General features: G+C 40.1%; 1 protein-coding gene across 1 annotated transcript in view; it reads left to right on the forward strand.

The window, feature by feature from the left end:
• The window catches only part of c4 (complement component 4), a 31,076-nt gene that overhangs the window by 5,147 nt on the left and 2,985 nt on the right, over window positions 1-22,944 (forward strand). The window contains exons 9-40 of the mRNA XM_063204889.1: window positions 413-539; window positions 976-1,091; window positions 1,449-1,625; window positions 2,129-2,311; window positions 2,700-2,891; window positions 3,019-3,165; window positions 3,667-3,799; window positions 3,923-3,991; window positions 4,362-4,550; window positions 6,753-6,867; window positions 7,339-7,409; window positions 7,659-7,798; window positions 8,940-9,146; window positions 9,899-9,965; window positions 10,393-10,473; window positions 10,894-11,097; window positions 11,709-11,784; window positions 12,162-12,312; window positions 12,927-13,046; window positions 13,196-13,364; window positions 14,946-15,130; window positions 15,474-15,632; window positions 16,095-16,154; window positions 18,045-18,135; window positions 18,890-19,064; window positions 19,638-19,725; window positions 20,378-20,452; window positions 20,676-20,778; window positions 20,996-21,085; window positions 21,600-21,692; window positions 21,822-21,905; window positions 22,744-22,888. Of these exons, the coding sequence (XP_063060959.1) occupies window positions 413-539; window positions 976-1,091; window positions 1,449-1,625; window positions 2,129-2,311; window positions 2,700-2,891; window positions 3,019-3,165; window positions 3,667-3,799; window positions 3,923-3,991; window positions 4,362-4,550; window positions 6,753-6,867; window positions 7,339-7,409; window positions 7,659-7,798; window positions 8,940-9,146; window positions 9,899-9,965; window positions 10,393-10,473; window positions 10,894-11,097; window positions 11,709-11,784; window positions 12,162-12,312; window positions 12,927-13,046; window positions 13,196-13,364; window positions 14,946-15,130; window positions 15,474-15,632; window positions 16,095-16,154; window positions 18,045-18,135; window positions 18,890-19,064; window positions 19,638-19,725; window positions 20,378-20,452; window positions 20,676-20,778; window positions 20,996-21,085; window positions 21,600-21,692; window positions 21,822-21,905; window positions 22,744-22,888 (4,082 nt within the window). The remainder of the gene's footprint in view (window positions 1-412; window positions 540-975; window positions 1,092-1,448; window positions 1,626-2,128; window positions 2,312-2,699; window positions 2,892-3,018; window positions 3,166-3,666; window positions 3,800-3,922; window positions 3,992-4,361; window positions 4,551-6,752; window positions 6,868-7,338; window positions 7,410-7,658; window positions 7,799-8,939; window positions 9,147-9,898; window positions 9,966-10,392; window positions 10,474-10,893; window positions 11,098-11,708; window positions 11,785-12,161; window positions 12,313-12,926; window positions 13,047-13,195; window positions 13,365-14,945; window positions 15,131-15,473; window positions 15,633-16,094; window positions 16,155-18,044; window positions 18,136-18,889; window positions 19,065-19,637; window positions 19,726-20,377; window positions 20,453-20,675; window positions 20,779-20,995; window positions 21,086-21,599; window positions 21,693-21,821; window positions 21,906-22,743; window positions 22,889-22,944) is intronic.

The following is a 22,944-nucleotide window of genomic DNA, read 5'->3' on the forward strand; positions in this document are numbered from 1 at the left end:
CTCAACATTGTGTACACATAAAAAACTGTACAGTTGAAATTACACTGAACACCTGCTGAATTGTACCCTAACTTTTGACGCAGTGCTAAAGTGATTTCACTCGCCAGTCTCTACTCTTCCACTCACAGTGCAGTAAATACTCTCTATCTATCTGGACTTATTTAAGTTTACTCTGAAACATTGACTCATTTTATCACTATGTACACATTCCTGTACAATTTCTAGCACTATTATGTTATATAGTCATGAGGAATGCAGCAATAGTTTAGACACATTTTGAAATGATTCATATGCTGCTTTTACTTGACAAAAATTCTTATTTTGACAATAATTAGATGATTAGTATTACTATTAATATTGGAACATGTTTAGATAGGAAAGAAATAATAAATATCTGTTTGCCACAATTTAGCTTAAAGATGGCCGTGCAAGTGTGAAGCTGCTAACCAGTGATTTGAAGAATAAGGCGGCAGAGAGGAATGTCACCCAGCTGGAGGGGTGTCACTTGTATATCGCCGTCACAGCCCTAGAGAAGGCCAGTAAGTCCCTCAAACAGAAAACAGCAGTAGTACAGTAAGGGGGGGTTGTGTGTGTGTGTGTGGGGGGGGGGGGGTTGTCACCTAGCAAGGGGTCCAAAAGTGAGGAATTGCGAAATTCAAATATTCAAAAATGTATGTATGTTGTGTTGAGTAGTTAGTAGGCATCGGGTGGGGTAGGTAGTGCGTCACCACAGCAACCTGTAGCCTAGGGACCCACGGCCATCTTAAAACGACCCTGTTCGTGTGTGTGTGTGTGTGTGTGTTTGTGTGTGTGTGTGTGTGTGTGTGTGTGTGTGTGTGTGTGTGTGTGTGTGTGTGTGTGTGTGTGTGTGTGTGTGTGTGTGTGTGTGTGTGTGCGTGCGTGTGTGTGTGTGTGTGTGTGTGTGTGTATGTGTGTGTGTGTGTGTGTGTGTGTGTGTGTGTGTGTTATTCACAGGTGGAAACCTCGAGGAAGCAGAGAGCAGCTCAGTAAAGCTAGTGGCATCCCCCTATGTGATCGACATGTCCAAGACCAAGAAATACTTTGCACCTGGCAGCACTTTCTCCATTTTGGTACCTACGTACTAAATACACAAACACAAAATATTGTCTTGAAAGCTATGTTTAGCTACACTTTATTTTCACTTTTCCATTATGTAAGTAGTAAAAGTGTGTAAAAACAAAATTGTGTAACTAAAAATACTTAAACGGTGAGGGTTACACTGTTGGGAACTTCATATTTGTTTGATAGTGGCTCACTTTGGCCACTATAGTGTTCCACTGTAGCATTGCAGACCACAACAACAACAACCACATAATCGAACACAATTATCATTCAATGTGCTTGAGAAAGACAGAAGAAAGAAGTCAAAACATTACAGATAGAATTACCTAATGCTGCTGCTTCGTTTCCCTCATCCCTTGACCCAGGCCAAGACCACCTACCCTGATGGCACCGTTGTTCCTGATCTGAAGCTGGATGCCGTGATTACTGCGAGGCTATTTGACCAGTCTGAGGTCGTCACCAATAAAGAGGCTGTGGCAACTAAAGGGGAAGTTGTCATTCCATATGAAGTACCCCAACAGTCTTCTCAAATACACATCAAGGTATGGCACAGTTAAAAAAGATACCATACCATCATTTCTCCATACTGGACCAGTTCAGAATAATCTCATTTTCCACCTAAATTATTGAGTTTTACTTTTCTTCTGTTCGTTAAGACGTTCTCTTAGTCCGGTGAGTTCTAGTTGCAGGCTAACAGTCTCATTATCACCTAATAACATCCTACTGATTAGAAGAGTAGAGTAACTTAATTCATCCCCGAGGGGAAATTAAGATGATTATATCATCTGCATGCACTCTTGTGTTTGTTTTGCGTATAGTATGAAAAATAATGTTTAAGCACCATGTTTGGTCAACTGTTTAAATTATTCTTTTTGACATGCAGATCCAATTTAAGTGTGGGCAGATAGATAGAAAGTCTGAAAAGGATTGTTCATCTATTTTGAATAACGTAGGGTCCTTGTTATTGGGGCAAGAAAGGAATGGGGTGTGTGTGAACAAAATCTGTGCCACTGCTTTTTGTCAACCATCTCTCCTCCTGTATCAGCTCTCCCCCCAAATAGACAAGACAGCATCACAGGAAATGACGGTGCATGCGATGCAAGGCACAAACTGCTACCTCAGCATTGAGGTGGACCATCGTGTTCTTGGACCTGGGCAAGAGCTAACAGCTCAATTCAGAGACATTGTTCCAGCAGGCTCACCTCGGCCAACTCACATTTATTATATGGTATTTTTTTCTTATGAATACCTTGACCTGAGTTGTTAGTAAAGCTGTAATAACTAAAATACTCCAACTAGATCTGCCCTACAAAGGCAAAGTGCAGTAACTACGCCAGCAATGAAACTGTGAAAAAGGCCTTCAAAATATTGGTATTAGGCTGGATATTGTAGCTACAGTACTGCTAATTTGACATATTAATATCTCTAAAACGGGACACATTTGGATCTAAGGTTTTGCCACAAGATAAAGGAGGTGTAATGAAGACCTTTTACAGTCTAAACTCAACTTTGACAAAATGTGTAGTTACTGCAATTTCCCTTCCCTTTGTAGGGCAGAGATATGATTACAATATACAGTACGACAACTAACCTGAGTGTAATGGCGCCACCTGCAGGTCCTAAGTAAGGGTAAAATCCTGCAGACACGGAGTGTCCAGACAGCGGGCAGAGAGGTCACAGAGGTCACAGTGCCCGTCACCATAGAGATGGTGCCCTCCTTCCGCCTGCTGGCATACTACTTCAGTGGCGCCAGAGGCGTGGTGGCAGACTCGGTCTGGGTGGATGTCAAGGATGTCTGCAAGGGGAAGGTGGATAGTGGATTTGTTTACTTTTTTAAACATTAGGTTTTATATATATTAATTAATCGTTAATTAATACATTTGTGTGTGTGTGTGTGTGTGTGTGTGTGTGTGTGATTGTTTGTATGTTTAATAGATTGAAATTAGTCCATTAAAACAATACAAACCTGCAGACTTTTTAAATATGGAGGTGAAAGCCGACAGCCGCAGTAAAGTTGCCATGGTTGCAGTGGATTCCGCTGTGTACATTCTAAACAAACAAAACAAGCTGACCTCTCAGAAGGTAAGAATACTTAATAATATGCCTTATGGTTTGTCTTCATTCTGAAGAATGCACTGTTTACTTGATGGGGTTTTCCATCGTTCCCATCGTTCGCACATCTGATATTTCTGAATAACAGCCTTGTGAATTCAATACCAGACTGCTGATAATGGCAACACACTTTTGACCACTAATGCTTGTGTTTCGTGTCTCCTTGTAAGGATTCTGGTCAATTCTTGCTCAAAATCTGGTACAACTATGGGCAAAAGCATAGGAAAAAGATAGATATATTCAGACCATTGTGCCTTGGCCATGACAATTATTTGCTCTATCGTCATGCTGATAATTAAATTGTTTTATTCTTATGTTAAATGTTCAGTATGTTTCTTTATTTTACACTGTGGAACACTAATGGTTCTATTGGCTAAATTGTCCATATCAAGTCAAGTCAAGTCAAGTCAAGTCAAGTCAAGTCAAGTCATATATCTTTACATCTTCCACTAATTCTAACTGTTGTGTTAGATGTTTGATTACATGAACTCCTATGATCTGGCCTGTTCCATTGGAGGAGGACAACATCAACATTCAGTTTTCTGGGATGTGGGTCTCATTTGGATTTGTAACTGTGAATTTCCAGATAAAGCCTTTACCAGAGGTATGTTTTCACATGAACATCAAACTTTTACTTAGTGGTGTTTCAGTCCTATCAAATCATATCTGCCTATGAATTACGCTCTATGTTTATTTTGTGAGTATTTTCCTCATTGCTTCATTGCAGCGGCACATGAGTGCCCGTCTACACCATCACCACGAAGCAAAAGAGCAGCCATTGACTTCTCAGGTGTTGGTGAGTGGTCTCATAATTTGTCTTACAGCATTACAGTATGTTACCTGACAATGATGTAGAATTTGGCAACTGTTTCCAATGATGCTTCATGGTGCTTGATATGATCTATGACAGTGGAAGGCTTGTAAGGACATGGTCCCTCTGTGTTCAGGAACATGACATTCACACAGCTACTGTATGTTTGCGAAGTCCATGGAGACAATATGTGATGGGTTCTTCATTGCAATGTATTAATTGAATAATTAATTGGTTCACTGATTTCACTGGCTCACTGAGTTGACTGGTTGATTGGATGATTGATTAATTGACTAATTAATGAATTTGTTTATTCATAAATTCATTGATTCATTCGATTTGGTGCCTTGTCCAGTCTCTACTTTGGGGAAAGATGCCCCACAGTGCTGTTCTGATGCTGTGAAGTTCAACCGCATGGGCCTCAGCTGTGAGAACAGGCTGAAGAGAGTGAAGAAGCCTCAGAAGTGCAGAGACGTGTTTCTGAAGTGCTGCAAGAAGGCCACGGAGATGAGGAAGGCTACACGCAAATACAGTCTTGCCAGAAGTGGGTAACGTCCTCTGACTTCTTTTCAGAGAACTACGTACATCATAACATCATTGCTATGACAGTGCCAAGAGCCTTAAGTAACAGATTAAGACATATACATTACAATTTTGGTGACAGTAAGGTTATAACATAGGTGCTACGCTAAGGGGTTGAAATGCTTTCACTGCTTTTACTTAAACAAATATAGTATTGGGAAATATTTTTTTTTGTGTTTGCTACATCTTTATTTGTTGTGGCATTTGTATTTGTTTTGCACTACCAGGCCACCATAGTGGTCGGCTATGGCCAGCAGGGACACAGTATAATATTACTTGTATATGTGAGTGATTCTACGATTGGCAAAAGTAAAAGCAAAATGATGGCAAAAGCAAAATGTTAATTATCAGTATTTTTTTTTTAAATAACCTAGATGTTTCCATAGTGTATACCTTTAATTTCTAAACAAACAAATTGCCAAGCTTAATCTTAAATCATTTGTGAAATATTTTAATGAAAGCGAACATTTGCTTGATTATTTTGTCAACAGTGTTATGGACAAATACTATGTCATTTCAAACATATATAAAAAATACTACACAGTTGAAACAACATACGTTTGAAAGTGCTTATGTTCTTTAACAATAATGTTGTCATCAATCTGTGCAACTGATATGGAAAATGTGATTGTTGAGCTTCATAAGCAGGATTTTATTATTCACTGTGATACAGACTGACACTTTTTTCATTATAAGTCCCTGTAACGTCTGACTTGAATTTAGTAACACTCCTTACACAAGACTTCGCTCTACAGAGATAATCTCTAGTATCTGTTCATAGGATTTTTCCAACACATAAGAGATCAATAGCACAAAAACACTTCCAAAACAGTCAACTGTGTTACGCAACTGTGTTACGGTCAACAGTGCAGGGGAACAAGTCAGAACCTAAAAACATCTTCCTAAAACACAAATTATTTAGTTTGTTTGTCTATCAATATTGAGATAAATTGGCAAAAACATACTCCTCCTCAACTGTCATAGCTGATGCGTAACACAATTGACGGTGACACTGCTTGACATTTCAGGCATTTTCAGGGTGTTGCGCTAACTGAAGACCTCAGAACTTCCACCAAAACACCTTAATCAATTCATGTCTGTGTACGCTTTATCTGTGTTTTTCTACTTTTGATTTCTAATTCAGGTTTTTATGATTATGTTGAGAACACAGTTGACAGGCAATTTTCCCTCTCTAAGACCATACAAAATAAGGGATTAAATTATGGAAAAGGTGAACTCAAAACTTACCAAACAGTCTTCACATCACCACCCAAAGAGGTAATGACATTGTATGGCGTTCTTCAAATGACTTCACAAACCTCACTGATTTATGGTGGGGGTTTCAGTGTGTTACACGGGTGACACAAAATGGCCAATTTAATGTATAATGGAAAGCACAATAGACTTTTTAATAATAATATGAAGACTGAATCTGACATTTGGGAAACGAGGACGGCATGAAAACGTCCAAAAACCAGTATTAAAGTATTAAATATTAAATATTCATTCTTGTAGAGGAAAATAATGTTATATCTTCACTTTCTGTATTATATGAAAGATAAATGTGTGCTAATGTCCAAAACATCATTGGATGCAGTTAATAGTTTGTGGAATTGACAAATAACGTCCATGGACCTAAAAGCACATTCTAATTGTAGAATCACTCATGTATAAGATAAGTTTTTTGCCACTGCTTATGCACAAAAAAGTTTTATGTGACATTACTTCTAAACTTATACACTCAGATGTCACAAATACCTTTTAAATAACACTAATTCCCAGCTTTGACACAGTTGTTGTGAACCAATTAATTATTATTCAAATCACACAACTCTTTACCTAACACACAACAGTCTAATGAGACAGTGTTTTCCGATTTAAAACCAAGTTCATGCTTTTGAATGTTAATAAGAATGTTTTGAAAACTGTGCTTCATTGTGCAAGAGTGAGAATGGTTTGCATTTTGTGCGAGCAGTAATTCAATTTGTTCACAGTTTTTGGAAAAAAACACTGTAAGTGAAAGGAATGTGTTAGCAATTTGAAGAAAAAAACTGTAAACAAAAGCACACGCACGCATACACGCACGCACGCACGCACACACACACACACACACACACACCAATTTTTTGGTTTTGGTTTTAATTTTGCTGTTTCTCTTGAATAGGTGATGGCCATGACGTGGACGAGGCCATTGGCGAGGGTGATGTCCATCTAAGGAGCTATTTCCCAGAGTCTTGGCTGTGGAAGATACTGGAGACAGATGCCAACGGGGTGGCCCGGTAAAGCCAATCACACCTCTATGGCCGCATTCGTGATGGCCCATTGTTTTTTCTAATTAGAATGCATTGAAATACTACAGTCCACATGCAGCAGTGCCCCATCACAAATTCATATTTCAGGACCTCAATGCAAAGCATGTGCTCTAGCCAAGTTGCTCTATAACTTGAAAAAATCTATTTTGTTTTAGTATTGCTCCATTACATTTAGAAAAAAGGATGACCTTAATTACTTTTTAAATGTAGAGTATGTACAGTAGGATGGTGTCCAGAGTAGGTATTGCAACAACGTTCCTTCATGTGTGTGATCAAAGACGGCTACGGCAGCCTTCTAGGTTCTTTGTGCAGAGATACTGTATATATAAACACATAACTTCACATTTCACAACTTGCTAGCGACAGGTCAGTGAAGAAAAAGGCAAAGCCTCTAGCCTATAGCCTATATTCTACCTCTATGTTTATGGCTTTTCACAGGCATTCTGAACCGGCTCCTGACTCCATCACCACTTGGGAAATTCAGGCAGTTGGAATCTCTCCAACTACAGGCAGGAACAGACTTTTATATTTGCATATACAGTAGTTGAAATCACATTCCTGTTTGTTTGTGTGTGTGTGTGTGTGTGTGTGTGTGTGTGTGTGTGTGTGTGTGTGTGTGTGTGTGTGTGTGTGTGTGTGTGTGTGTGTGTGTGTGTGTGTGTGTATGTGTGTGTGTGCGCGCGCGCGTGCGTGCGTTTGTGGCCTAATACCTTCATGCTGTAATTACATAAGCTGACGCTCGTCTCTTGTCCCTGCAGGCTTTTGCGTTGCGGAGCCCCAGACTCTTACTGTCTTCCAGAGCTTCTTTGTGTCTGTGAAGTTGCCGTACTCTGTGAAGAAGAACGAGCAGCTGGAGGTGAAGGCTGTGGTGTTCAACTATGTGGACGAAGAGATGGAGGTACATGTAACACACTCCAGATAACAAACCTGCAGAGTAGTCCAAGAACATGGTGACGTGATCATCCTGGCTAGTGCAGGAAGTGGTAAACCTGCTAATAGATAACCCACAGCTCATTTAGTTCAGAAAAGGAGGACTAGTATCTAGTAATATTACTGTCATCTAGTATTAGATGATTTATCACTTCCTCAAGGTTAAAGGGGTATGCAACTATTTTGGAGCTTAATACAGTTAAAATCGTTGGCTGGGGTTTATAAAGGTAGTAAAGTGTCTTATTTTTCAAGTTAAGCGTCGTCTTGCTTTAAGATAAGTTAAAAGAGGGAATATGTCGCTAAGCTAGTGAAAGTCAATGGATCCGTGTAGCATTGTAGCATTTTTCAATATGAGGAAACAATTCCACGTCCAACCTGTAGGGCCTTTGAAGATGAAAACTACTTTGATTTTGCTACTTTGTGTTGCTTCAAGCTAATTGATCTCTTTAATAAGCCGACTCCCCTGTGTATAGGCAGGGAATTGTGTGCATTGATCGACAAGGCTAAGAATGAGTGCCAGGTTAGTGTGGGTCTTAGGGTTTAACAATAGTGTCATATTAATATATAAATATTAAAAATAGTGTCATATAACTTTTTTATGTATTAACAGTTGCAAAATACTGTAAGCTCATAGTCAGTGTGTGTGTGGTAAATTTTGAGGTTTTTTTTCTGCAACCCACTCCATGTTATGGGTGAGCGGTTAGGGCGTCAGACTTGCATCCCAGAGGTTGCCGGTTTCGACTTCCGACCTGCCAGGTTGGTGGGGGGAGTAATCAACCAGTGCTCTCCCCCATCCTCCTCCATGACTGAGGTACCCTGAGCATGGTACCGTCCCACCGCACTGCTCCCCATGGGGCGCCACTGAGGGCTGCCCCCTTGCACGGGTGAGGCATAAATGCAATTTCATTGTGTGCAGTGTGCAGTGTTCGCTTGTGTGCTGTGGAGTGCTGTGTCAAAATGACAAATGGGAGTTGGAGTTTCCCAATGGGCTTTCACTTTCACTTTATGTTATCACCAAAATACCTGCCAGCTGAGGTGTGCGAAACAATCACAAAGTTGTGTGTAAACAGTTGAAAAATACTTGTAAGCTGATATGAAGACCATTGCAGGTGATGGTAGAGATGCTTCCTACGGAGGGTTTGTGCATGGCCCGTGGAGACAGGGCCAGGCAGAGCCTCAGCATCCCTCCCAACTCTGCATCCTCTGTCTACTTCATGGTGGTACCCCTGACGACTGGCAAGTTCCCCATCACTATCCTGGCCCACAGCACCTCCACCAACACTGCAGACAAGATACAAAAGGAGCTCCGGGTGGAGGTAGGTACTGTACCTTCATCAGGCTAGTTTAGGTCTCTCTGTTGGGCAAGGCAAGGACTGGCAAGCTGGCATATAGAGCATTTCCCCCGTGGGCCAACAATCGTCAGGAATCGTTGCTGTTTTTTTGTTTTTGTTTGTTTGTTTGTTTGTTTGTTTTCCTTAGAGACTGGCCCTGGGGTGGCCCATTGGTCTATCTTCAATACTACAAACGATGGGCAGAGCTAATTATAACATTGTATAAAAGCAGGGGTATGTGTGAGGGGGTGGAGCCTCATGTACAAAACTTGCTTACACATGAAAAATCTACTGTACGTATGTAACTTTTCATGCCAATTTTCTGATGTAGCCTACTTAGACTAACTTAACATGAAAACATGCCTACGCGTATTTTGTAGGCCTACTAAATTTCATGTGAAACCGGAAATACCACATGACTCAACATGAAAATCTATTTATGCTGAACTGATGCATGTAAACATTTCGGTGCATATGCATCTTTTCAGATTTTCATATATACAAAGATTCAATAGGAAATCTACAGACGTTTTAGTACATGAGGCCTTAGGTCTGTGGCGAAAACTGCTGCTCGGTATCATAAATCTACTGCACATTTTTACTGTAAATACATCAATGAATGGCAAAATTAATTGCATTACACTTGTTTTTATTTATGATCAGAAATGGTGGGTTGGTTTGTATTTGTTTATTTCTTTGTGCACTGTTGTTTTTTCTATTACACTGCTACATTGTAGGAGGAGGGGGAACTGAAGAAAATTGACCAGCAGTACATCATCATCGGTAAACAAGGTGACGCACCAGGTAACACGCAACTCTAACTTAAGTTGAATTTACTTGAACTCAGTTGCACTTTAATCTCACTTGCAGCGTTGTCAGTATTGATGGAGATGGTAACAATGGTAGCCTAGTAAACTAGCCCCACTCGCCAGCGGACGATGCCCCAATGCTCAGAATTCAGAAAATCAATCACACATTTAATCTCACATTTAGTCTAGTTTATCAGGCTATAACAATGGGCTAGTGCTGGGAACCCGGGTTCAATTCCGATCCGACATCATTTCCCAATCCTTCCCCTCTCTCTCTCCCACTCATTTCCTGTCTTTCATCGACTGTCCAATCTATCCTCCTATCTGTCCTATAAAGGCTAAAAAGTCCCAAAACAATTATTTATATTGAAGAAGTATTGATGGTGCTTTACAGTACTACGTGACTTTTCATTTGTGTTTAGATTCCAGTCTCAACTTTAGCATCTCACAACCTTCTGACGCGATACCTGGAAGTGAACCAGAGACCTACCTCAGCTTTAAAGGTAAGCCACAACATTTTAGGAGAACACTTTATTTTACTGTCACTGTTGCAAGTACTGTTGGTGGAACCGGCGGTATGCATTATGAGGCTACAGTTATTTGACATAATTACATACAGTCACATCACTAAACAAAGCTGAAGTATAATGAGCATTGCCTACTTACGTAAAGTGTGAAGATGAAAGATGAAGATGTTTCTCTCTAAACAGTGAGTTGCTGTTGGAATCAGGTTTCACCATGGTTGTGATTAAAACATCAGTCACTAATTACGGTAAACATGTTGTTAGGTAGACAATGGAAATCGACCCATTTCCAGTTAGGACTCATCGTCCTGCCCCCCTTTCTGTCTCTCTCTCTCTCTCTCTCTCTCTCTCTCTCTCTCTCTCTCTCTCTCTCTCTCTCTCTCTCTCCTCCTGCTGCAGGTGGCTTGATGGGGGAGACGGTGGATAACTGTTTGAACTTGGAGGGCATTGAGAACCTGATACGTCTGCCAACCGGCTGTACAGAGCAGACCATGTCCTCGATGTCCCCTACCGTCCATGCCGTAGAGTACCTGGATGCCACGGACCAGTGGGTCAACCTCAAGGCTGACCGCCGGGACCAGGCCTTGTCCTTGCTCATGAGGGGTGAGCTGCTTGAATTGAACTATGGAACCAAAAGTAGAAACATTAGTGTACAGTGGAGCAGAGTAGAGTGTAATAGAATAGAGACGAGTAGAGTAGAGATGAGTAGAGTACAGTTCATCTATTTATCCCTGAGGAAATTAAGGCCTCTAGTAGCCGACACATAATACAACATACAAATTATATTAATTTCATTATATACGTACTGTACATAATATAGATATACTCTACATCAAACATTATACATGGTCAGACTATATTGCAAGAAGGCACAAAAAATCAATGCACTTCATTGGTAGACTAAAATTCTGAAAATACAGAACACTCTGCTCCATGTTTTATTTTGAAGTCAAGATTCCAGCACTTTATTGGTGTGCAATAGACATAGACATACATTTTTTTAACAATGGCTTATGATATGTAGGACTAATCAAGGTATTAAAAACACGTGGTCACCCAAACATGCCATGCTGTTCAGCGTACTTTAGTGTAATTTATTGTAGCATAATGTATAGGCCTATTGTAGTGTAATTTTAGCCAGGCTGTGCCCTCCTTGTGACGCAACAGTGCAATTTATCTCGTCTGATCAACTCAAGAGTTTGTTATGTTTGCAGGCTATACCCATTTGTTGACATACATGAAGAGTGATGGAGCCTATGGGTCGTTCTCCAGTACCCCCAAGAGCACTTGGTGAGTTTACTTGTCTCTTCCTCCTCCAAGGCTGGACTGGTAATCTGGCATAGGCATTTTCTCAGTGGTCTGACAGTCCTGTTGGTTTGTGTGTGTGTGTGTGTGTGTGTGTGTGTGTGTGTGTGTGTGTGTGTGTGTGTGTGTGTGTGTGTGTGTGTGTGTGTGTGTGTGTGTGTGTGTGTGTGTGTGTGTGTGTGTGTGTGTGTGTGTGTGTGTGTGTGTGTGTGTGTGTGTGGTCCCAGTGCAGCCCCGTCTTTCTGCATATAATATGTACTTAGATCTAATTGAATTGTTATTAATACGTTTCTTCACATGTTTTGGAGACTTAAATACCTTAAATGGTACCTTGGTTTTTTTATGTATTTATTTATTTGCAGGATAACGGCATACGTGGCCAAGGAGCTTTCCAAAGTCAGCAGATTGATTCCCATTGAAAAGTCCTATATAAAGAAGTCTATAAACTACGTCATATCAAAACAACTACCTGGAGGAGACTTTCAAGGCGGCGGTGCTGGCAGTTACCTGCAGGTAGAGTAGAGAGCAGAGGAGGGGGATAAATAATCGGAGAGTTGTGAAAAGATGGGGTATTGAGAAATGTGTCTGCAAATGTATTATGCTTCATTTCTATCGTGAAATTATGATGCTGCCTATGTAATTCTGACGCAAAGTTTCCCTTTTGCGGGGGTTCTCTGGTAACCTGTAGCCTAGGGGCCCCAGCCCATCTTACTATACAAATAGTATCTACATACTGTACATTCATGACCTTAGACACAACTACCTGGGAGCAGTATTTAGGTTGGTAGGCCTGGTGGCACCATCTGGTCCATGATTTATTGGACGAAGTGCTGTCACTTTATAAAATAAAACAAGGAGCAGAGTACACTACATTTTTATTATTTTCAATGATGCTTGAATTCACAAGTGGCCAGCACCTCAGCATGTGCAACCTTTCTTTGTTCTTAAAGAACAAAGATCATCACAGACATATTGAATAGAGGTCACTGTGAAACAGATTAAAAAGCAGATACTGTGCTTTTGAATGGTAGTAAAAAAATACATGAATAAAACAGATACTGTGTTTTTGAATGGTAATAAATAAATAAATAAATGAATAATGCAGATACTGTGTTTTGGCTTTGAAGGGCAGTGGAATTGGAAAAGCGTCTGGAAATGCAGCCATCACTGCGTATGTGCTGATTGCTATGAATGAGGCAGCGGAGGAGAAAAAGGAAGTTTTTGAGGTCTGGGAATCCACACCAGTGGTAAGGCAGGAGTCAATAACCACAATCTGGTCACCTGGTTGGATGGGACATGTAAAGATCATTTGGAATATGTGGCACTGGATTTCAATTTAATTTATGCAGGTCACCCGATCACTGAATGTAATGTCATGTAATGTGTTCTTCCGTAGAAAGTTGCCATAAAGGATACGTGGAGCTACCTGAAGCAGCAGCTGCCTTCGCTGCAGGACCCCTACACAGTGGCCATCACTGGCTACGCCCTCTCCCTGACCGAGCCCGTCAGCGCAGACGCCATTACCGCGTACAAGAAGCTCAAGGAGAAGGCTATCTGCGACAAAGGTGAACAGATTACTATTTTATTTATTACCTCTGGCAAGGAGGTTATGTTTTTGGTCGTGTTGGTTTGTCTGTTTGTTTGTCAGCAGGATTACTCAAAAAGTTCTGAATGGATTTGGATGAAACTTTGTGTTGTTTGCAAAAGGAGCAAGTGATTACATTTTGGTAATGATCCGGATCATGGTTCGGATCCAGGATTTTTTAGAAGATTCTTCACCATTGCAGGATAGGGTGAATTTTGACATTCGAGTGTCTAAGACTTATTAAATTAATTCATGTATTAATGTATTAATTTATTAATGTATTTATTTATTTATTTATTTACTACACTTAGCTGACGCTCTTATCCAAAGTCATGTACAGGGTATTGGTTGTAGTCCTTGGAGTAGTTTGGGGCTACTGTAGGAGCCTTGCTCAAGGGCACCTCTGCCATGGAGTGCCGGTGGGACACCTACAGACCTTGGACCAAAAGCCCATCTGCATGATTAGGCCACAGTTGCATATTTGGTTACCCTTATACATTACATACCGGTAATTACGCTGTCACATTAAATGTGTACAGTCACATGTAATATTATGTATTTCAGTGTACCTTTGGGTTAGAGTTAGGTATATTCTGTGTAAGAGGAAGGGATGTTTAGGAGTTGTTTTGATCCTCTGTCTTTTTTGTAGCCTAATTACATAAACACAAAATCTTTTTTTAAAGAAATGTTTTTGGTCTTTTTGACTTAATTTATGATAGTATAGTGAAGATGGTGACAGGAAGTGAATGGGGAGAGAGAGACGGGGAAGGACCGGTAAAGGACCCGGGTCGGGAATCGAACCTGGGTCGACCACATAGCGGACGAGTGCCCCACGGTAGGGCCTCATAAACACAAAATCTACCAATTGGATTGGGTATATACATTTTTTTTGGGTGGGTAACGACAACTTTTTAGCAAAATCAGGTGAAAGGTTATCTCGCTCTTTCTGCAATCTTTGATTTCAGTAGGCCTAAGGAATTGTTTGATATGGCATAACTGTACCATTAGATGGCGGTATAAGACATGAATGAGCCCAGCAGAAAAAGGCCCTTTGCAGCCCCTGCTGTGTAAATATTGCTGGTCATCACCTATCAGTGTTTGGCAAGTTACTCAGAAATTGTAATGCATTACTGATTACATGTTACTGTCTTTTCAAAGTAATCCCTTACATTACAATATTGGTATATTTAAATTCTAATGCATAACACTACTTTTGAATTACTCTTGCCAAAATAATATATATGGATCTTGCAATTTCAAGTGCAAATCAAACTCATGACACTTTCACATCCTATCCAGGAAGGGTTCGGCAGCATGAGGATTAAGAAGTTGCAGGTTCAGAAATAGCTTTTTTTCTGACCCACCATACTGAACACCATTAAAATCTAAGTTACAGTAAAGCAAAAATGTATTGTAACTGAAGTTACTTGCATTGTAACTAATATAGTAACTAAGAGTGAAATTAGCTCCATTTTTAAGTGGCACCATATGACATCTAAAACAGTTAATTTTGGCTGTATAAGAGTGGAGTGTGTGTGTACCAAATGTATTGGTTCCATAGACATGTGTTTCTGGAGCCGTGAGGATGGCAGAGACACTAAGGCCAAAGCGACGCCTGTGTCCTTGGAGGCGACCTCCTATGCCCTGCTCCACACTCTCATCATGAAGGACATGCCATATGCCAAGCGCATCGCCAGATGGATAACACTGCAGCGCAGGTTTGGGGGCGGCTTTTACTCCACTCAGGTGAGTGTTAGAGCAGGTAATCCAACTACCCCACCACCCCACCACCACCACCACCAACCCCTTTCATGATGGAGTTGTGAATATGTCAATTTTTAAATCCTCATTAATTCATCAATGCTCCTTATTTAAACAAAATTCCATTGTAATGCCTTTTTTATGTTATGTTATGTTATGTTATGTTATGTTATGTTATGTTATGTTATGTTATATTATATTATATTATATTATATTATATTGTATTATATTATATTATATTATATTATATTATATTATATTATATTATATTATATTATATTATATTATATTATATTATATTATATTATATTATATTATCCACCTACAGGATACAGTAATAGCTCTGGAGGCCTTGTCTAAATACAGTATTAAGGCTAATGATGTGGACCCGGACCTGGATCTCAACGTGGAGATGTGTCTTCAAAATGGCCAAGTGGAAACCAGAAAATTGTTGAAACAAAATGCTCTCACCCAGTCGGCTATTCAGGTAATGTCTCTCTCCCTCAGGCATGATCACTCTGTACCACAGTGGTTCCCAATCTGGTGATCGGGACCCCAGAGGCAGAGTATGGGATTTTTGTGCAGCTTGTTTCTAAACATAACTTTGAAATGGACATTTTTCATACGAGATCAATCTTCTCCATTCCATTTTTGATTACCACTCATAGACATCTTTGGCTGCATCTTTTGCTGTACTTTAGCGAGACCAGTAAATATAAGTTTACTGCTTTATAAAAATATTGATTTAAAAAGCATGTCCCGAGTCTGAGGGGAGCTCCACAGTGCTCCAACTAAGAAATGATAGGTGATATTCTCAAATATGTGCTCCTCAAATGCAACATGCAACTTGTATTTTTATTTTAAAGAGTTGGGATCCCTACCTCACTTTCCTTCATTATTGTCTATGTTTTGCTGTTGTTGTTGTTGTTGATGTGGTTTGTTGTTCCAGGTCAGGAAAGGAGGCGCAGTATCCGTTCGAGTGAAGGGACGAGGAGAGGGGACCCTGTCTGTAAGTGTCAAAGGGAAAGGGATATAGTATTGTGAAATCAAAATTGAAGGGCCAGCGGAAATGGCTGTATACGGTATAATGTACTAGGTAACACTTTATTTTAGGGACACATCTATTAGCACTAATACATAAAATATTAATGCATGTGTGAGTAACTTGTAAGGCATTTACTAAGCAAAATAAGACAGTTGTTAAGCATGTATTCACAAATGTCTTGTTCATGCACAATAAGGGATTTATTACCAATATAACCTTAGTAAGGACCTAGTAGACCTAGATTTCTATTTATGTGTAAGCAGTAAGGGCCAGAATACAATGTGTATAAGCTCCTGGTACACTGTGTGAACAAATCCTGAACAGTGTGAAAACAGATGTGGAATAAGGGTCCCTATTCTAAAGTGATGCATTGCTCAGCCCAGATGGCTTAGGGCCCCCGCACTACCTAGGGCCCCCGCACTACCTAAGGCCCCGACTCTACGTCTCCCCCCCACCCCCCTGGGAAGCAAAGTGTAAGAACATTTCAGATTCTACGTTAGTCTCAGTAGGTATGAAGATCTCACCTATTCTACTCATTATGGTAATGAGTAATTGGAAGCATTATATAGCAAGGATTGGACGTAAAGTTATCAATGACGGTGGGTGGTGAGATGTCATTTTTTCATACACCAATTAGTTTTAATTGTAAAAACCCTGCAATAAATGCAGAATATAACGATGAGTAATAGTTTGGAAGCGAAACTAAGCTATTCCTTTCTGATCAATAAGTTAATGTTTGAGAAACTTAGCTACAAGAAGTGCAGTGCATGATGGGTACGCCCTTAGTCAGAAATGCAATGCATGGCCAATGCAGCAATGATAATATTTCTGTTGTTACGTACATGGCAAATTGTTTGGATAGCAACTAAATTTCACAAGTGAGGGGAGGAGCTAAGGACGTAGGCTCAGAGCTGGGTAGGTTGTCTGTTGGCCTAGATTGCGTACCCATCATGCACTGCACTTCTTGAAGCTGATGTTCTCAAACATTCACTTAATTATCACAAAAGAGTAGTTTAGTTTTGCTTCAAAACTATTATTCTAATGTTCTGCATTTATTTTGTTTTTTTTTTACAATTAAAACTCAGTGGTACATGAAAAAAAATTACATCTCACCAACCCACCGCCATTGACAAGTGTACGTTCAATCCTTGCTATATATAGGCTCTTGTTAACACCCTCTCATTGATACGAACAAGAGAACACTAGGTAACTCAGCTGGGTAAGAGATAATTATTTGATATCCCCTTACACTTTGTAGATCGGGGGGGCTAGGTAGTGCAGGCCTGGGTGGTGTGGGGGCCCTAGGACTTTGGTAGTGCAGAGGCCCTGAGCCATCTGGGCTGACCAATGCATCACTTTAGAATAGGGACCCTTATTCTGCATCTGTTTTCACACTGTTCAGGGTTTGTTCACACAGTGTGTCGGGAGCTTATACACATTGTATTCTGCCACTTACTACTTACTAATAAATAGAAATATAGGCTTACTGGTCCTTACTAAGGTTATATTAGTAATAAATCCCTAATTGGGCATGAACAAGACATTTGTGAATACATGCTTAACAACTGTCTTATTTTGCTTAGTACATGCCTTACAAGTTACTTACACAGGCATTAATATTGTATGTATTAGTGCTAATAGATGTGTCCCTAAAATAAAGTGTTACCATGTACTACTGTATATTATTTTTGTGATTATACTTTTTATTAGCACGGCCAGAAGAATAGATATAAGCAAGATGGCTAGAGCAAATGAAAAGGAAGAAAATGAAATTAGTTCCTCTTTTATTTGTCAATGTTTCAAACAGTTTTCATAGGTATCTGCTGTGCTCCTCTTCCCTCTTGTGTCTGATAGGTTGTGCAGAACTACAGGAGCCTGAAAGCGCCAGACGCTGGCTGTGATATGTTCTCCCTCAGTGTCACGTTGGAAGGGGAGGTAGAATACAGTAAGTATGGGTCACTGTGGAAGGGTAAATACAGTAGAATACCGTAAGTATGGGTCACTGTGGAAGGGGAAACTACAGGAATATGGTAAGTATGGGTCAACTAGTGTGTAAGGGGAGGTAGATTAACCTATGTGGTCACCATTAGATTTAAAAACTAGATACTGTGTTGGCACCTCCTTTGTATTAGAAGGAATGCCTCAAGTCAGATCGCCACCATTTCTACTGGGTATAATACTCAAATCAATCGGTGACAGTGCAAAACGCAAATTATCCTGGAAGTGCCGGTAACATATGAAAAATATCCATATTCTGAGTCACGCCAAAAGGCTGAACACGGCATCTAGTGTTCATATGTACGATGGTTCACTGTGGAAGGAGAGGTAGATTAATGTAAGTATGGGTCTTGAGGGTCCATGGCATGTCAGTGGGAAAAGGAACAATTCCCTTATTCCTTGACAGGACGGGAGGTAATGTTAGGCGTGTGTATTTTGGATGTCTTACATGTTACTTATTCTATGAGCTATTTTTCTATTATAGTTATTTTCTATTCATTGATGGAGTGGAGACTAGGACTGTCAAATTGTTAATTGGTGGAAAAAATCAATTTCTGAATATGAATCTGTAGCCTACTGTACCGCACACTGAATGAATGAATGGGTGAGCAAATGGATGAAGAAATGAATGAATGCATGAATGAGTGAAAGCAAGTGAAAGAGGGTGAAAAAGAATATGACATTCTTCCTCTTATTCACAGAGATGGTAGAGACTGACAACTTGGACGATTACGAGTACTATGATGATGGAGGACAACCACCAGCAGATGAGCCCATGAGCAGGATGGACTGGTTTGACCTGCGCACCCGCAGGAAGAGACAGGCCCCTACTCAGGAGAAGAAGGAAGGCTCTCTGATCTACACTGTGTGTCTGGGGTGAGCTAAGAAAACTTCAGTGTCATGTCCGGGGGTGGAAGTAGTTTTTGTTTCTTACTGGTGCTACCCCCCACCACCACCCGCAAACAAATAATAATAATACATCTACAATTACTATTTCGGGTGTCTCTTCATAGGAAGACACTTGTCTCAAATGGCATAGTGTGGTTGTATGTGTTTTCTTACTTTTTTCAAATGTGGGATTTTGGACAGTGTTAAACCTATTCCCCTTCCGTTGCTGTGCACCAGCTGTAAATTTTATACTGGTCCTGTGCACCTGTGTGCACCAGTCTAATTTCACCACTGGCTATGTCACAGTCCTGAATACCAGGACATACTGTAATTAAAATGCATAACAGTGTTTCTTTCAGGACAAGCGGGGTGTGTATCTAAGAATGCATACATAAGTTCACAAGCATTATAATGGATCAGATTATACTAAAATAATAGCCTCTGTCACAATCAAACATGTGTTTTACATCACATTTCATTGAATTGCATGTGATATCTTCAAAATGTTTTCTTCCTTTAAGTCCCGTTGTCAATTTTTGTGGTAAAACATGAATGTTGTAGGTTAAAAAGCGGGGTGTCCGGAGGGATGGTCCTGGTGGACATTGCACTGCTGAGTGGGCTGACGGCTAATGTTCGGGACCTTGAGGAGGTAAACTGTAGCACAACACATAATGATGACCATCTGAAGATTCCCACACATTCTGGTCATAGTCTGTTGTTTAAATATTAAATATGTAGATACAGTATAGCCAGAATTCCCTAGATGTAATCATGTCCCGTTGCCTTCTTCATTGAAGCTCAAATTCCACGTTTCACCTTTCATTAAAGATCTCTCATTTTTATACTACACAACCTTTCTTCATGCCCACTTTCATTACACACACGACTAGTGCTATATTAGATTTCAGTGCTGGACCTTCTGTCTGATGAAATGAAACGAGTATAGAGAACTAACATTCTCTGATGTAGCCCCCATGTTCTACATGACATTCTCCTTCTAGAATGAGAAGAGCAGAAGTACATCAACCACTGGCATCAACTGATGTAGCATCCATTTTCTAATCGATATTGTCCCTCTAGAATGAACATACTGTACCTGTAACCCAGACTAATACATCCACGTATGAAGCCACCATGTTTTAATCTGCATTCTCCTTATAGAGTGAAAAGAGCAAAGACTAGTAAATCGCCTAATGTAGTCTCTGTGTTCTAAACTACAATCTCGTTCTTGAGTGAAAAGAGCATCGACTAGTAAATCAGCTGATGTAGCCTCCATGTTCTAATCTGCATTCTCCCTCTAGAATGAAAAGAGCACAGAGAAGTACATCGACCACTATGACCTGGGATCCAACAGAGTGTACCTTTACTTCAATGAGGTGACTTTTTTACACCATTGTCCACCACTTTTTCACAGCATTATCGGCAGTGTTGTATATATGCGTCATATGAAAAGAAAGAGAAATGGGAGCTTGTTTTTTTTTCTTGGTTTGACAAGAATTATCTACCAGTCATCTGTCTGTAGTATGATTCACTTTGAATTTTATACACGTCTCTGAAGATCAGTGTTACCGTATGCTACTTTGAATACTCCTCTCACAGATCTCAAACACATCAGAGTGCCTTCAGTTCAGAGCAGAGCAAATTGTACCCATTGGGCTTGTTCAACCAGCAGCAGCGGTCATCTACGATTACTCCAATCCAGGTGAACGGATATGTGGTTTTTCCATTTACTTCCATTTTAAGTTTTGACACCTCCGCCAAAGTCAAAAGGTTGTTCATGTGTTGTTTGTACTGCGAGGCAACAGGTTACAGAGCTGGGGTGGGATTAAATGCAGGTGAAAAAGGGCAAATACATGTAGGCTATATTTAAAAACAAACAGTTGTGTACTGTTTAAGACTGACTGGTGCTATTTTTCCAGACAGGAAATGTGGAGTCTTCTACAGTGCACCCCAGAAAAGCAAGATGGTGTCCAAGCTCTGCGACGGAGATGTCTGCACATGTGCAGAGGGTGAGGCGGACAGGCCTATTGAAGTGAAAATAACAATTCAACAAAAAAATCATCCACTAACACACACCTCGTTAGTGCTATCTGGATAAGTGACTTATAATACGTGTAAGAGTAAAATCAAGGGCCTACTAGGTTCTTATTATGATTATATCAGTAGTAAAAGACGTATTGGCAATGAACAAGAAATTAGTGAATACACGCCTAACAAATTATTTTGCTATTATAAATCATTTATACAGACTGTTACCATAGGGTATTTACTAGTGGTTAAAATATTCAAACCCTAAAATAATGTGTTACCTAACTATGAATGTTCTTTCATACATAATGGTACAATGGCCTATTTACTACCTGTGAGCTATGAATGTTATGAAGTTGTTGGCATAAAGCATTTAATGATGCTTAAAAAAGACACAGGTGCCTGTCCTATGAATAATCGCTAGTGACACCCTCCCCCGCCCTGAAAATAATGAGTACTTATTTTATTCTAAAACGCTTATTCATCTATCTACAGGCGCTTGTCCTACCCCTAAAGTGACCTTCAGCTCCAACATGAAGTCCAGCACACGCATGGACTTTGCGTGTTATAAACCAGTTGTGAATTATGGTGAGTAGGAGCTTTGTTTCACAGATACTCCATGCCCTGCAATAAAGCAATAGTTGTTGTTAATTATATACAGTATATTGTTATTATAATTATACATAATCATGAAGTATAACAGATTCTTTCTGTCAGTTTATGTTGTTAAGGTGGTTAGCTCTACAGCCGATGGAGTCTTCAATTATTACACAGTGGAAGTGACCAGAGTTATTAAATTGGGTAAGTAGGTCTTGACACAGGCAGAGCTGATGTCATGTTGGTCATTTATCTTTTACTGTATGTGATATGTGCAGAGGGGTCAAAAGTAAAGCATATAAGTAAAACATGAAGCCTGCAACAGTTTCCTTCTAACACAGGGGGTTTCAATGAAAGTGAAACCCCACCCTCCAACTCCCATTGTCATTGTGACACAGCACTCCACAGCAAAAAAGGGCACACTGCACACAACAAAATTGCCTTTATGCCTCACCTGTGCAAGGGGGTAGCCCCAATTGCGCCCCATGCAGCAGGATAGGCAGCGGCTCAGGGTACCTCAGTCATGGAGGAGAATGGGGGAGAGCACTGGTTAATTACTACCCCACCAACCTGGCAGGTCGAGAGTTGAACTGGCAACCTTTGTACTGCAAATCTGATGCCTGAACTGCTTACCCGATTCTGTGTTGGCTGAATCAAATTTGTGGCATGTTTTCTTTTAACATTTCAGTAACAACACAGTCTATATATCTCTTTAGGTACAGTGAAATAAATGGTGTAACAACTTTGGAATATAATGTGCTAGTGTTGTACTTGCACAATGAATTTAGTTGTACTTTTAAACTTTTGAAACCTCTGGATTTGTGTACGACGTGATGTGATGAAAGTTTGATTCGTAGTCACCCTAATACTCAGGGATAGCTGTTGTCATATACTGTAGTCATCAGATAGTAGAGAAGACAGACCTTTATTGCTTATTCTAAAAAGAAGTTTATGAATATTTATTACTGATTTATTAAACCCAAATAACTAATCTATGTGTATTTGTCAGTGACTAAAGCACATGACTTGTCCTCATGAACAGGCAAAGATGAGTACGCCCAGAGTGGCGTGACTCGTGAGCTGGTGAAAAGGCTGTCATGTGTGGACTTTGAGCTGGAGGTTGAAGCTGAGTACCTCTTCATGGGTATCAATGAGGGCATCACTCACACAGTAGATGTCAACGGAAGGTCAGTCTATTTGTCTGTAGCTCTTTCTGCTTGGACCCCTTTTTGGACCCAAAAAT

Source organism: Engraulis encrasicolus, chromosome 8 (assembly GCF_034702125.1).
Source record: "Engraulis encrasicolus isolate BLACKSEA-1 chromosome 8, IST_EnEncr_1.0, whole genome shotgun sequence".
NCBI lineage: Eukaryota > Metazoa > Chordata > Actinopteri > Clupeiformes > Engraulidae > Engraulis > Engraulis encrasicolus.